This window comes from Neophocaena asiaeorientalis, unplaced genomic scaffold (genome assembly GCF_003031525.2).
Source record: "Neophocaena asiaeorientalis asiaeorientalis breed wild unplaced genomic scaffold, Neophocaena_asiaeorientalis_V1.1 scaffold16, whole genome shotgun sequence".
NCBI lineage: Eukaryota > Metazoa > Chordata > Mammalia > Artiodactyla > Phocoenidae > Neophocaena > Neophocaena asiaeorientalis.
This window is the reverse complement of record NW_020175446.1, coordinates 4,314,996-4,328,928: the sequence shown is the minus strand read 5'-3', so window position 1 is coordinate 4,328,928 and position 13,933 is coordinate 4,314,996. Positions and strand designations below refer to the sequence as shown.

General features: G+C 41.5%; 1 protein-coding gene across 1 annotated transcript; it reads left to right on the top strand.

Annotated features, from left to right (window-relative positions):
• Positions 1-7,312: 7,312 nt before the first annotated feature.
• Positions 7,313-11,176, top strand: LOC112415202 (zinc finger protein 829-like). The gene is made up of 4 exons (XM_024768065.1): positions 7,313-7,324; positions 8,459-8,585; positions 9,306-9,360; positions 10,561-11,176. The coding sequence occupies exons 1-4, from the start codon at positions 7,313-7,315 to the stop codon at positions 11,174-11,176; spliced, it is 810 nt and encodes a 269-aa protein (XP_024623833.1).
• The last annotated feature ends 2,757 nt before the right edge of the window (positions 11,177-13,933 follow it).

Sequence of the window (13,933 nt, the reverse complement as noted above, 5' to 3'; positions counted from 1 at the left end):
TGGAAACTGCATCTCGACAGTGGGGTTTGTCCAGCACCCACTTTTCTGAGATTCTACTGACAGATAGGAAGAGCACGGCTGGATTTCAGGTTGGTTTGAAGTAAATTTGGTGTTCAGTTAATCGCCCAGAGAAATAGGACAGTGGTCAACATATGTAGTGATATGGCTTTAGGCAGTGGGGTAAAGATTCTTTAATTTTTAAAAATTTACATTTCTATTGTTTTACTGAGGTATCATTCAGTTATAATATTAGATAAGTTTTATGTTTACAACAATATATTTCAACTCCTGTATACCATGCACCTGCTCAGGACAAAAAACTTAGTTTCTGTCTTTTACCATCTTGTGGCATTTTACAAATTGGGCCTTCCACCTGCCACTTCCCTTCTGGTTTCCAGTATTCTGTCTTGTGCATCTATGTGTTTGTTTTGGTGCCCTTTGGTTTCATCATTAATTTTTTTCTTTATTTTTTCTTGTAATTTTTAATATTCCACATATGGGTAAAGTCATAAGGTGTTTCTCTTTTCTGCCTGTCTTATGTTGTTAGCATGATATCCTCCAGGTCCCACCATGTTGTGGAAAATGGCAAATGTCAAGTGTTTTATGACTGAATAGTGTTCCATTAAATACCTACTACCTCTTCTTTATCTGTTTTTCCATTGATGACCACCTATCTCAAGGAGTGTACTGTCGCTGTTTTCTTCTAGCATTTTTACAGTTTCAGGTCTTATATGCAAGTATTTCATGTGTTTTGAGTTCAGGTTTGTGTATGGTGTGAGTTCGTGACCTTGGTTGTTTATTTTTAAGGGTAATTCTGAAAACAGAAACTGATACAATACATCGTTCTTCACACTATTTATTACAAGAAGATGAAAATTCAGAAGGCATGTAAATCAGCATTCTGATTTATGTGGGGAACTGAAACAGCAGTTATCAAAACAAGGTGGGATTTTCTGTAGGCATTGAAAGCCTAAATAATGGATTTGTTCATTCTTAGCTGAAACCTCTTTGTCTTCCATTAACAGAAACTAGATAAAAAAGAAACACTGAAGAGAAAAGATTTAAAGCTCAGCTGTGAAGCTTCTAGTTTAATAGAGGAGGAAATGTTTTTCCTGAGTGAATTTGTACTTGAAAATGGCCTGCTCTGATGTCCGATGGGAAAGTCAAATTTTCAAGAAGTAATCATAGTTTCCTTTGATTTTCAGTTGCATGTACCACAATATTAAATGCAGCTTTCTCATCGCATAATTATTTGTTCCATGTGGGGAAATGCTGTCTTTCTTTTTCCTGTCTATTTTTATTCAGGACATGGATGGTGCTGACGGCTGCAGGATAACATGAGTGCACTTGATGCCATAGGACTTGACACCTCACTGTGATTAAACAGTAAATTTTATGCCACGCATGTTTTACCACAGTAAAAATTGTGATTCTCGGAAAAAATAAGCATACGCAAAAATGTTTAATTTTCTTTCAGATCATAATTATTCTTAAAAGTATGTACAGGTGTGCCTCTAGTTTTAAAATGCATGATAACAATAAATCACAATGTATAAACCTTCCTTAGAGACAAGGTAAGAAAAAAAAGGGATAGATATCTTTCCTTGGCTACAAATGTCTTAACAGGATCACGTGACCTGAAGTAGTATAACAGCAAGCAAGAAAAGGACCCTTCTCCCACGGACGTTTCCTCAGGCACCTTGGAACCCACACTGTGTCCAGTGGGGTTTGTCCAGCACACATATTTCTGATGATCTACCAACAGGAAGTACCCAGCTGAATTTCAGGTTGATTTGCTGTATATTTGGTGTTCATCTTGTTCCTCAGGTAACAGGGCAGTGGTAAAAATAATGATGTGGCTATGTGCAAAGGATACGGATTCTTTAATTTCTTTTCAATTTATTGTTCAGTAGACTTTTTTAATAAGGTATTTTTTGGTTATAATATTAGATACGTTTTTTGTGTATGACAATATATTTCAACTCCTGTACCAGCTGGATTTCATGTTGTTTGATTTTATTTGGTGTTCAGTGTATCCCCTAGAGAAACAGGACTCTAGACAAAATATGTATAGATGTGGCTTTATGCAATGAGTCATGGATAATTTTTAATGTAATTATTTTTCTACGGTATCACTGGGTTATGATATTACATGTTTTATATGTATAAAAATATATTTCAACTCCAGTATGCCATAAAACTGATCAGCACCAAAGACTTAGGTTTTTTCTTTTGCCATCCTGTGGACCCATCTTACTCATTGGTAAGCCTGTACGTCAAGGGCAGCTGCTGGCTGAAGGCACAAGGTTGTTAACATATCGGGAAAGCAGAGCCGGCACACTCGGGGCTGTGCCCACACCTACGGGAACTTCTGGAATGACCTTTCTCTTTGTGACCCGGGTCTGAACGTGTTCCTTACACTCCCTTATCTCATGACCTCAGTCCTGTCCCAGCACTTCCTTACAGATTCTCACAAAAAAACCCACCACTGATCCTTACTTCTGGCATTTCAAAGGGTCTGAATAGGCCCTGACACATGTTCTATTTTATGGAATCCTCTGAACATCACAGGATTAAAGAAGAGGAGTCTCATCATAGCCATCTGGGATTGGAATTGTTAGGGATGGGCTCGGTTTTCTCGGACCTGCAAATACAGGGGACAGGGTTTCAGGACACAGGATGGGTTTAGTGAGACAGCATTGATCTGGGGCTCAACAGAAACACGTGCTGTCACTTTTGAGATGGTGGCGTACCTTCCATCTACCCAGGTGATGGCACACAGCTCATTGTCCATACTCGACCCAAAATATTCAGACAGAGTAAGCAAAAAGAGGTTCAACAATCTCCTACTTTCAAAATAAAAATAATCTTTCAAATAGTCCAGGGAAGAAAGATAATGAAAAATGTGAAATGGCAATATATTTAGAAAAAGTGAAAAAGTATGAGATACATCCAGATTTTTAAAAAGGTATTTGAATTTATAACTTATCTCAAGATCTGTGAAATAGAACACGTGACAAATAAAGAATGTATACAGGGGATATTGTATAGATATGCACAGTAGCACGTGTTCTTTTCAAGGAATTCCTAAGCCCTCCAGCCTCACTGACCATGTCCTAGCCCCGTGAGGTCCCCGGAGCTGAGCCCTGTGTGGAGTCTCTGCCTCCTGAGGGAATGGACAAAAGACATGGAAAATACGTTCTGAAGTCTTTAGTGTGAGACAGTGCATTCCTTCCAGGCCGAGAAGGAGTTTCCCATTAGTTTCCATCTAAAAAAAGGTCTCTAATTGCTGGAAGCATCACAGTCTTGGAGCCAGAATTTCCCAGATCCGGGTATAGATGGGTTTGTTTCTTCCCAAGGTCTCCATCCATGTCGAGCCGAAGGGAGCTGACTTGCTGTCCTCACATGGCCTTTCCTCTTGCTCAGACCCCTGGTCTCTTCTCCTACTTCTAAGAAGTCCACGCACTGCAACGAAGAGTAGCCCCCGCTCACCACAACTAGAGGAAGCCCGTACACAGCAACAAAGACCCAATGCAGCCAAAAATAAATAAATTTAAAAGAAAAGAGGTATTGATACAAACTGCCATGTATAAAATAAGTAAATAAGCTACAAGGATATATGGTACAACACAGGGAATCCAAATTATATTTTATAATAACTTTAAGTGGAGTATAATCTATAAAAAATACTGTATCACTATGTTGTATATCTGAAACGAATATAATATTGTACATTAACTATACTTTAAAAGTTAAATGAAAATAAAATAAAGTGTATTTGATTTAAATTATAACATACATTCTGACGTGGCAGGAAAGAATAGGAAAGAGCACAAATCTAGAAATAAATTCCTGAGCTGAGAGGAAAGGCAGTTCCTTTCCTTTTTTTTTTTTTTAATGTATTTACTATTATTTTATTTTATTTTTTTAACATCTTTATTTCTTTCCTTTTATACAGGAGATGGCATGAGTAATGAATGACAGTAGAGAGTTCTTTAAATGTTATGGTGGAAAGTACCTACATCCAAAAATATCTATTTCATTTGGGAAATAGGTTATATATAATCTGAGGGATGTAGGAGAAAAGGATGAGTCCTTGGAGATTGAGGGGTAATGGAAAAGGTTTGAAATACTCTTTTTTTTTTTTCTCAACCCCCGCGCCCCCAGGGAAGCCCTGAAATACTCTTCTTTTAAAAAAAAAAAAAAAGAAAAATTGAAGTATAGTTGATTTACCTTAATATACTAGCTTCAGGTGAAATATTCTTTCATGGGTACAGGAGACGGAATTGAAATGCACGAGATAATAGGATTGCCAGGCATTGTATGAGATACAAGCAAAATGTCCTCAGATACAATGAAATACTCACCATGTCCCCTGGTTTAATTTTTTCCATTTGGGAACCAGGAATTTTAAACTTAAACAGCCATCTCCACACCCGTAAGATTGCCACTCAAATGTATAAATCAATTGTGAATGACATGGAAGAAAAATTATCTACAATAGTTTACTATGTAGGAACTTTTGTATGGATGTCCCCACTAACCAAGAACTAAAGTATAAAATTGTCTTCCCATTTTCTTTGCATAGTTAATAGATTCTTAACATGTTCTTGAAAATACTACGTGGCCAGTGCTTTAAGAGTCACGTTCTGCATCCCAGCAATGTATCTTATTTTGTCACCTCATTATTTATATTTCACGTTTTCATAGTTCCTCACCTTGCATTTTATTTTTAATTCCAGATTTCTCCCAGGGAATCCCAGCTTCATTTCCACAGAATCCCCGTGTGTCTGATATCCTGTTATTCTGAAGACACATAATGGTTCCCAGTATAGAGAATGCACTCGACAGTGTTTACGGATGAAGAAGGGAATGAATGGATCTCCTCACTATCCCTGGACACGACCTTACATCTTTGCTCTCCAGCACTGTGTGAGGATTACAATTTCCTATTAGTCTGGAAAATCCAATCAATTGAACAGGGTGTGGCTCACAGCCTGAAACCCTCTTAGGGTCGGTAACCTTCTGAGAGGGTGGATCCTGGAATGTAGCCCAGATTGGGTTATAAACTGTTATCCAGGTTTAAAGGAAAGTCAGACAGGCAAAGGGATGCATTTGTCCAGAGAAGAAGAAGCTGGACAGTTTGCGGCTTTGGAGGAAGAGAAATTGGCTGCTTGCTCTGGTACTTGCCGCAGAATCCATTTGGCTTCACCAGCTCCTCCAATTTGGGGTTTTGGTGAGTCCTCCAGACTGTGAGATGTGCCTTGACTTCATTCCATGAAAATGTTGTAAGTCCTATCTGTCTTTACACTTTTGCCCTATCAAAGCAGCCTCTTATGGTCTCTGAATCATATTGTGTCAACATGTATTTTGCCACCATCATTTCCTACTCTTGACTGTACATGTCCCTTTTTTCAACTCTAACACTGTTGTCTTGAATGTATTTAGTTATTTTGACCGGGGCACGAACCCGCGTCCCCTGCATCGGCAGGCGGACTCTCAACCACTGCGCCACCAGGGAAGCCCCACATCTGCTGTTTTTATTAATTTGTTCCTAAATATTTCATTTTCTGCCTCTCTGAATTATTTTTTTATGGGTTTCATCAAGTGATTTTCTTCATTTCTTACGTGTCTTGAGATAGATTTTTATGTTGAAATAATTATCTCAAGGTAAAATAAATCTCTTGAGATATTTATTTTAATTCTTCCCCCAAATTAATACATATTAACCCACTTTGATTCCTCTGACTTGTAATCTGGACATAGACATGGTTGCCTAGGTTCCGTCTTCTTTCTACTTGTAAGGCGGCTCTCTTGCATATGCCTGGGGTTTCCCTGGATATAGGGATTTACATATTCCTATTATCAAGAGAAGAAAAATTCTAACTGTAAAAAAAGACATTTCATTTCACCTTCAAATTTGCCTTGAAGGTAAAACCAAAGGTAATCCATGGCCAACTCTTGATTGGTTTTCCTAGGAAGTCCCTCCCACCTTGGATTTCCCGGGTGCTCTGGAGAATCTAAACACTAAACTTTTCCTTGAGTGTGTTTTGGGCAATGAGAATTGTCCTGGATACTTGATTCCGATCCACAATAAACAGATGCTGCCATTAACCCAAGGCTTCTCTTTATTTCTGATAGAAAATGATCATTGCACTTTCACTTTGATTGTGGCGGGAGTTCAGGAGAGAAGGAACTTGAGAGCAAATACCTTTAGAAGATTTTTCTGTTTCAAGATAGACAGGATGTAATGAGGGGATTGATTGTGCATCATACGGGGAGGTCTCCCCCACAACTGGGCGATAAAAATGAAGACATAAGTAACAGGCAGTTTCTTTTGATTGTTAATGTTAGCGGTCATATTACAGGTAAAATCTAGGTGATCTTTGTTACCCTAAAGGAATTTGAACACAGGACACAGACTGAACGAACTTAAATGACAGCTGATCCTTCTTCTAGATGTGTAACCCTGTCATATATTAAAGTTTTTGGAACCTCTCCATGTCATTGGTAAATAAACCAATTTTCTGCTAAACCTTAGCCATTCCATATTTCTGAGCATCCTTGACACAGAGGGTTGAGAGAGTCCACGACCGGAACACTATGACTCGTGTACCCCTGCTTCCTTCTGGAGCAGCGGATGTTAAGGACGAGACCGGAAGGGCGGGTGCCACGGTTCCTCCAAGTGGAACAAGTCCTTGGTTTAACTGCATCCTGAAATAGGCCCTTGGCTGATTAATATCCACGTAGATGGGGGACAGAACTAAAAGTCAGGGTTGAGGGAGAACTGGAAGGCAGTGAGGTTCCAGCGGGCTGCCAGGGGTGTTGGAGGACCACTGTGGGTGCATAAGGGAAGAGAATGATCTGGGGATTTCCAGTGTTTCTTACAGGAGGAAACCAAACTCTACTCCGGCATGAGTCAGGGTTCCCGAGGGTTTGAATCAAGGAGGACATTGAACGCTTCTGGATGCCCTAGGCTGCGGAACACACAAAGTCAATGCTTAGCACATTCTTATTTGCAAGCTCTCTGAACTTTGACTTTCTGTCTTAGCAACCACAGCTCTAGCTTCTCCCATGGGATCTGGGAGAGGAGAGACTGCACCTGTTCTTAGGAGGCACCACTGGTTTCTGTTTGCTGGGCTGGGGTCACAGCCAGGTGGAGGTGGGGGGCTCCATTTCAGGTGGGTCTGGAAGTTGTGCACAGGACTGGAGTCTCATGGCTTCTTCTCCATCCTCAGATTTGCATGCTCAGTGCTTGGATTGGCTGTGAGTGAAATCCCGAGAAAGACTCCTGGCGACTGAGTTGTTGACAATGGAGCCTCTGGTGAGTAGCGACGCCTCCTTCTCCTGAAGCTACACCCCGAGTGCCATTAGCAATCGTTCCCTCATTCACACCTTCCACCTCTTAGTAATTAAACTTTTATTCATATTCGATAACTGGGAGGAATGTGTAGGGAGGAGTATTTTCTTAACTGTGCTGCACAGAAAGGAGAAACAGTACAGTAGGTAGAATAAAATTAGGTTCTCTCAAAGATTTTTGAAAAATTGGAGAAAACAAAACCAATCACTAGGCTTCTTTCATCCCTCAGCATGGAGATGAGATTAAATTACAAGATAAACAGTGATAACTAAGGTCAAGGTCCCTGAAAATCTTGAGTGGGAGTCCTCACGCCACAGCGATGGTCAGGCTAGGTCTGTCCTTCACTCCAGCCACCCGAGTCCCCGGCTTATTCTGCTGAACCATCTGACCTCAAAGTTTGTTATGAACACCTGAGTCCTGTAGTGTTAAGAGAGAGAACACCTCCTGGTACCAAGTTCTGTATGAACCTTGCTCAGTTCTGAGGAATGTTAGGCATTTCTTCATGATCCTCTGACAATTGCGTGATTAGTAGAATAGTGTTTTGTATTTAGCGTAGGTTTGCTAGAACGTAAACACTTCATACAATTATATATTTGATGATTTCAACACTCATAACAAGTAATGAAAGCAGTTTCTTTTTGGAGAATCAAAGATTCCTCTAGGGACATAATTTAAACCAATAGTCATGTTTTCAAAGTAGCCCATCATGGTTATTGCTTGTCTTGTCATGAATCTGTAGAATTCCTTGAAATTAATAAGGAAGGGAGATTGAGTTATGAATATACAAGTGAATCTTTTATTATCAACTGTCTGGAAGTCCTAATTTATAGGTTATTGAAAAACTTCTACAATGTATTATAACACACTTCAAGTGATATTTCCGTAAAATAAAGCTTCATGACGTCAGAGTGTGTAGGTGTCCGTGAATGTACCTGAAAGGCAGACACCAGCTCAGCGCTGGCAGAGAACCGAGGGGAACCCCACACAGAGCGTGATCCTTTATCCACCCAGATCCCATCACCTCCTCATCTCAACCCTCCCACCCTGGACAGTGGTAGGGACTGCTCTGTCTAAACCAGAACATCCCTGATGTTTTAGGAATCAGTGACGTTGGAAGATGTAGCGATCAACTTCACCCAGGAAGAGTGGGCCCTGTTGGACACATCCCAGAAAACCCTGTTCAGAAACGTGATGCTGGAAAATATCACCCACCTGGTCTCCGTAGGTGAGTCTGTCAACACGGATGTACGTGCACGTGTGTTCACTGCATTCATTCACTCACCGAACAGGCATTTAGATCAGCTTCCCCGTGTCCCACTCCAAGTCCTTCCTGCTTCTTTGATAGTCCTCATAACTACTTAAAACGAAGACGTTTATTTTCATGGCACTTTTCATTACCACACCAGAAGGTAATCTTGGCCACATTTCATATCTCTGTGGATACTCAGTGTTTACACTCAGAACAGAACTGGGGACTCAATGGACATTTTAATGCATAAGTAAATGGATCAAATATTTTAAAAATGATTCTTCTGTTCTAGTCACTCCATGAAGGCTTGAGACCAGAGTCGTGTATATGACATAATTTTGATGATTCCTGTAAGGCGTATCCTTACTGGCTCCTGTTTGAAAGTGATATTCAGCCTACTGTAGAGTCTTTTAATCTTTCCCATTTGGAAAACACTGAGGATTCTGTAATCTCTCTTTGAACTTCTGCACAGGCATCAGCCGCTAGAGGGCCTCACTGTGTTTGCTGCTGCTCTGGATTTCCTCCTGGTCTGCTGAAGGACCTTCACTGTTCTGTCTGTTGAAGATGTTGTTGCCGGCACTGACCTTCAATTATCTCTTTATTTTCCTCTTTCCGTTACCCTGGACTTGAGCACAGCAAAGGGTAATTAGCCCAGACTCAAAATCCAACACTTTTTTTCTTTTTCATATCAAACAGGGTATCAGATCAGCAAATCAGATGTGATTTCCCAGCTCGAACAAGGAAAAGAGCTGTGGAGTGAAGCAACAGGATGCCTCCAAGGCCAGAGTCCAGGTAAGAATCAGGGGCCTGTGCTTCACTGCAAGAAAGTTTCAGTGAGTGTGTTAAGTCCTTGGAAACACCAAATGAGTTTTATGAAGTGAGCGATATGTTCTAAACTGGAAGTGAGGACATTGGGCTGAAATTCTTCATGCTGTTATCACTCTTTGCATCTAGCAATGAAAATTCATATTACTTCTTGCCATTTCTATTCTTTAAGGAAAAGGGTGCTTGTGGACTCACTGCAGTTGAACTTTCACATAGTGATTCTTGTCCTGATCGCCCCATTTAATGTGTTTTCCATCATTTGCTGACCCAATGTCTCTCCACCATATTACATTTTAATATTTTAATCCTCTTTTTATCTAATAGACAATGACTTTTTAAAATATTTCTACTACCTTGAGTATTTGTTTATTATACACGCTCTCCATCAGAGTGCCAATTTTTGAAAGATACTCACATGGACCTTGGTGTTTGTTTACATTTTTATTTCCCTAATTTCATTTTAAAATTTATATTTTTTCCATTTCTTTAGGCAGTGAAAGTCCGCTTATACAACAAGAAATGATATTCATGCAACAAGTGTACAGGAAGCACATATCTCACACCATGCCAATGGTAAGTTTCATGGGTGGAACACCAGTCATCCCAATGTGAAAGACCTGGCAGTGAGATAAGTTGGTAATTGAGCAAAATTGCCTGTATGTAATTAAGTGGAGATTGAGCTCTTTCTGGAAATATTTTTGGATAGGCTGAAATCAGTTGAAAAATTAATATGAGCACAAAACCACAACATGAGACCTAAGAAAAAGTCAGTTGCACAAACATTGCTCACCTCCTAGTCTTTAGAACAAACTGAAGTCTTCAAAATTAATCTGATATCTGGGTTGGGAAACTGTAAAAGAGAATGTTTGTGCCTGTAGAGGAGTAACACAACATGTGTATGCAACTGACACAGGAAACATTTTAACAAGAGACTATAACTGGCTGATCCTATAGGGTGTAAATGTAGAGGAATGAGTGTCTGCATAGACGTGGGCAACCAGAAACAGCCTCCTATCTTTTTCCCAAAGCAGGTTTCTCACACACAAGGGGATCCGGTTGGATGGACTGATTTGAGTGATGAATTTACTCCTAGATCTTCACCTCAACATTCACCAATTCCCTTAAGAAGGAAAAGTAATGTCAGCAAACAGCATGGAAAATCACTTAGTCAAGGGTCATTCCTTGACAAACAAGATCACATTCACACTAGAGCTAAATCGTATGAATGTCCTCTATGTGGGAAAGTCTTTAGTAGATGCTCTACACTCATAAGACACAAGATGATTCACACTGGAGAGAAACCATTCAAATGCAATCTGTGTGGGAAAGTCTTCAATCAAAGTTCCTCCTTGAAACAACATGAGAAAACTCACACAGGAGAGAAGTGCTATGAATGTCATCAGTGTGGTAAAGCCTTTCTTCAAAGCTCTGGCCTTAGTTCGCACAAGAAAATCCACACTGGAGAGAAACCACACGTATGTCTTGAGTGTGGGAAGGCCTTCAGTCACAGTTCAGGGCTTAGTTCGCACAAGAGAATCCACACTGGAGAGAAACCACATGTATGCCTCCTGTGTGGGAAGGCCTTCAGTGAACATGCTAAACTGAGAGAACATGAGAGAACCCACACTGGAGAGAGGCCCTATGAATGTCAGTGGTGTGGGAAATGCTTCAGTCGAGGCTGTTCCCTGAGACGACATGAGGGAACTCAGCACTGGAGAGAAAGTCAGGAGGGCCCTCAGTAGACGTTCTGACCTGAGATGACATGGCGTCATACATGTGAGGAATGTGGATGGAACACCAGCATAGCTTTAGCATTTAACCACACCAAGGTTCACACCCAGTAAAGACACTCTGTCTGTAATCAATATGGACACTTGTTCAGGCATCACACTCCTCAGTCCAGAAAGGCATCACCTGTGGACGTGGATCCATATGTGCCCTGTCTCTGTGGCAAAGCCTTTAGTCATTGGCCTGACCTCAGGTAACTTAGCAGAACTCACTCTGTAAATACAATATGGGTATTTTTAGCAACAGCTCCCAACTCTAAAGACCCTAGAGGACTTGAGCAGAGGATAACCAACCCCTAGTTCTTCTTTGATAATTATTGTTCAACACAGGCCATCTTCAGGTAGAGAACCACTAAGACTGTAATGACTGTTAACAAACATTCAGCTGATCACCAGGCTTGATGTGTACGAGAAACTCAGTGAAAAAAATAAACACTAAAACAAGAACAAAGATGTGAACTCTTGAGAAATACCCAATTATGTTGAGCAACACCAAAGCATACTTATAAATAATTCATCCTGGAGAAGTGAATCAATGTAAAGTCATGAGAAATTCATCATAGAGCAACCTCTCTGGAACACGTGTGCTCAGACTGTACAACACACCCTCGGTGTCGTGAAGGTAGGGAAGTCTTCAGTGATCACTTATTTCTTAGTCAACATTAAATTCTCACACTGAGGATGTAGCAATCCTAAAAATCAAAGTGGAGCTACAGCTAGATTTCATATCAGAAAAAACTGACCCTCTGAGTGGGAGGCAGAGCCTCTAAAAGAATCCTTTAACACGCATTCAGGCAAATTGTGATTTACGGAAATACCTCTTCATGAAAATGTAGCATAAAATGGAGAGTGAAGTGATCTAGCAATACAGAATGTAGAGTTTGGAAGAAATTAAAATTTGTGTATAGAATAATAGTTGCTAATATCCAAACAATAAAGTCTGTGGCTAAAGGAGCCAAGTATTGGTGTCTGGTTTTCTTTGTGCCCCTGTAAGCACAGGGATTCAGGTCTGCACCCTCGGAAAGTGGGCGGAGACTCAGCCCCACTCTCTGAGTGTCCTCTTTCTCCATAGCTCTTTCCACACAACTCAGCTCCACACATTCCAACGTCCCCCTAACCCCATCTACCCTTTCAGGCCCTGGTGGTGACACAGCTCTGATAATCAGCTCCACTGGTCATGTTTCCCAGAATGTCACGACCCTGGTCAGGCAAGGTTATGGGGAAGTCTCAAAGACACCTAGTCCTACACTTTTTGAGTTCCCTCAACCTATTTCTGCAGATGGAAACCACTGGAGGCTAAAGAGACAGGCAACTCTGCCCTCCCAGACCTCAGAAATCTCTTGTTATTTTGTCCCAAAACCTCTGAATTGAGCTAAGTGGATGAAGAGTTCCTTCCAGGATCGTACTCTCTATCTTATTCAGCTGATTCCTGAATTATGCACCCAGCAGTCTCACTAAAGAGGAACACATACCCCTGCATAAGCTCATGGAATAAATCTCCAGGAATGAAACTATCAACGATAACACATTCCAGTTTTTAAAATAATTAGTGCAATATACTTTTTGCTAAGAAAAAATGAATGTTCTCACAAAGCGGATCTCCCTACTTTGTCTGCAGGGCTTGGAGTGTTATCCTTTGACACACATCAATATTGAACCTAAATCTCGAGGGAAATTCTTCCAGGATATCCCCTGGGATGACTTGTGTTCTCGTAGCACAAAGTAGCACAATTCCCAAACCACAGGCCTGAGTCCCCTTACAGGAACACATACAAGGATGATATTGATCCATCATTACTTTTGAAATTCCCCACAAGGGATGCTGGGGGGCAGTCAGGGTGGAAAAACACATCCTGTGTGAAGAGGATACGCAACCAATTCTATCGTCGGCCTAAGAAAAAACGTGTTTTACCCACAAGCTGTGTTCGAATTTAGCCGTAATTATGGGCAACCGCCTTACCTGAGACCTATGTGGTAGCTTAGCCAGGAATGCCCTCTTCTGCCCAATGTGCCTCCAGGAGGGAAGGGCCCAGCGCTGCTGGGGGCGAGGCCTGTGCAGGTGCTGGGACCCCCAGGAATGGTGATGTGCAGACTCCCTTCCCAGAGGAGTGCACGTCCCGCTGGGATTTATCTACGCTGACCTATACATGTGCCTGTGCTCGGCATTCCTAGCTAGACAAGGGATTTCAGAGCTGTTCCCCTACAATGGTGACCACAGGGGGGCAGCATCTCACAAGGAGGTGTGTTTGGGGGCACCTTGGCAGCTTGTCTGAGCGGCGGAGGGGCCTGGAGTCGGGAAGAAACCTCTCTGAAGCTTAGTCACTGGGGGGAACTCAGGGCTCTCTTGGTCGGGCTGACCCAGGCTTCTTCACAGGCTCGGGTGCTGAGAGCGACAGGCCCACAGAGACAAAGTGAGAGGCAGAGGCAGAGAAACTCCCAGAGAGAGAGAGAGAGACAGAGACAGAGACAGAGAAGCAGTTGCAGGGCCACTGGGCTCGGCTTAGAACTCCTACCACATAACTTCTCCCACATTCTGTTGCTCAGAGCAAATGGCAGGCTGGCCAAATTCTGGGGGTGAAGAGAAAGGTCCAGCCCTTAATGAGAGAAGTGGCAAAGTCACACGGCAGAGCCGTGGGCCTGAGAAGGTGGAAGGAATCTGTGGGGATTTGTTTCAATCGAACTCAAAGGCTTAGATATGGGGTCAGGTGTTTA

Excerpts from the sequence above, each read along its gene's own strand:
- LOC112415202 (XM_024768065.1), top strand. Across the intron at positions 8,586-9,305 it reads CACCCACCTGGTCTCCGTAG|GGTATCAGATCAGCAAATCA; the intron begins GTGAGTCTGTCA and ends CATATCAAACAG. Across the intron at positions 9,361-10,560 it reads CTCGAACAAGGAAAAGAGCT|AAGGAAAAGTAATGTCAGCA; the intron begins GTGGAGTGAAGC and ends AATTCCCTTAAG.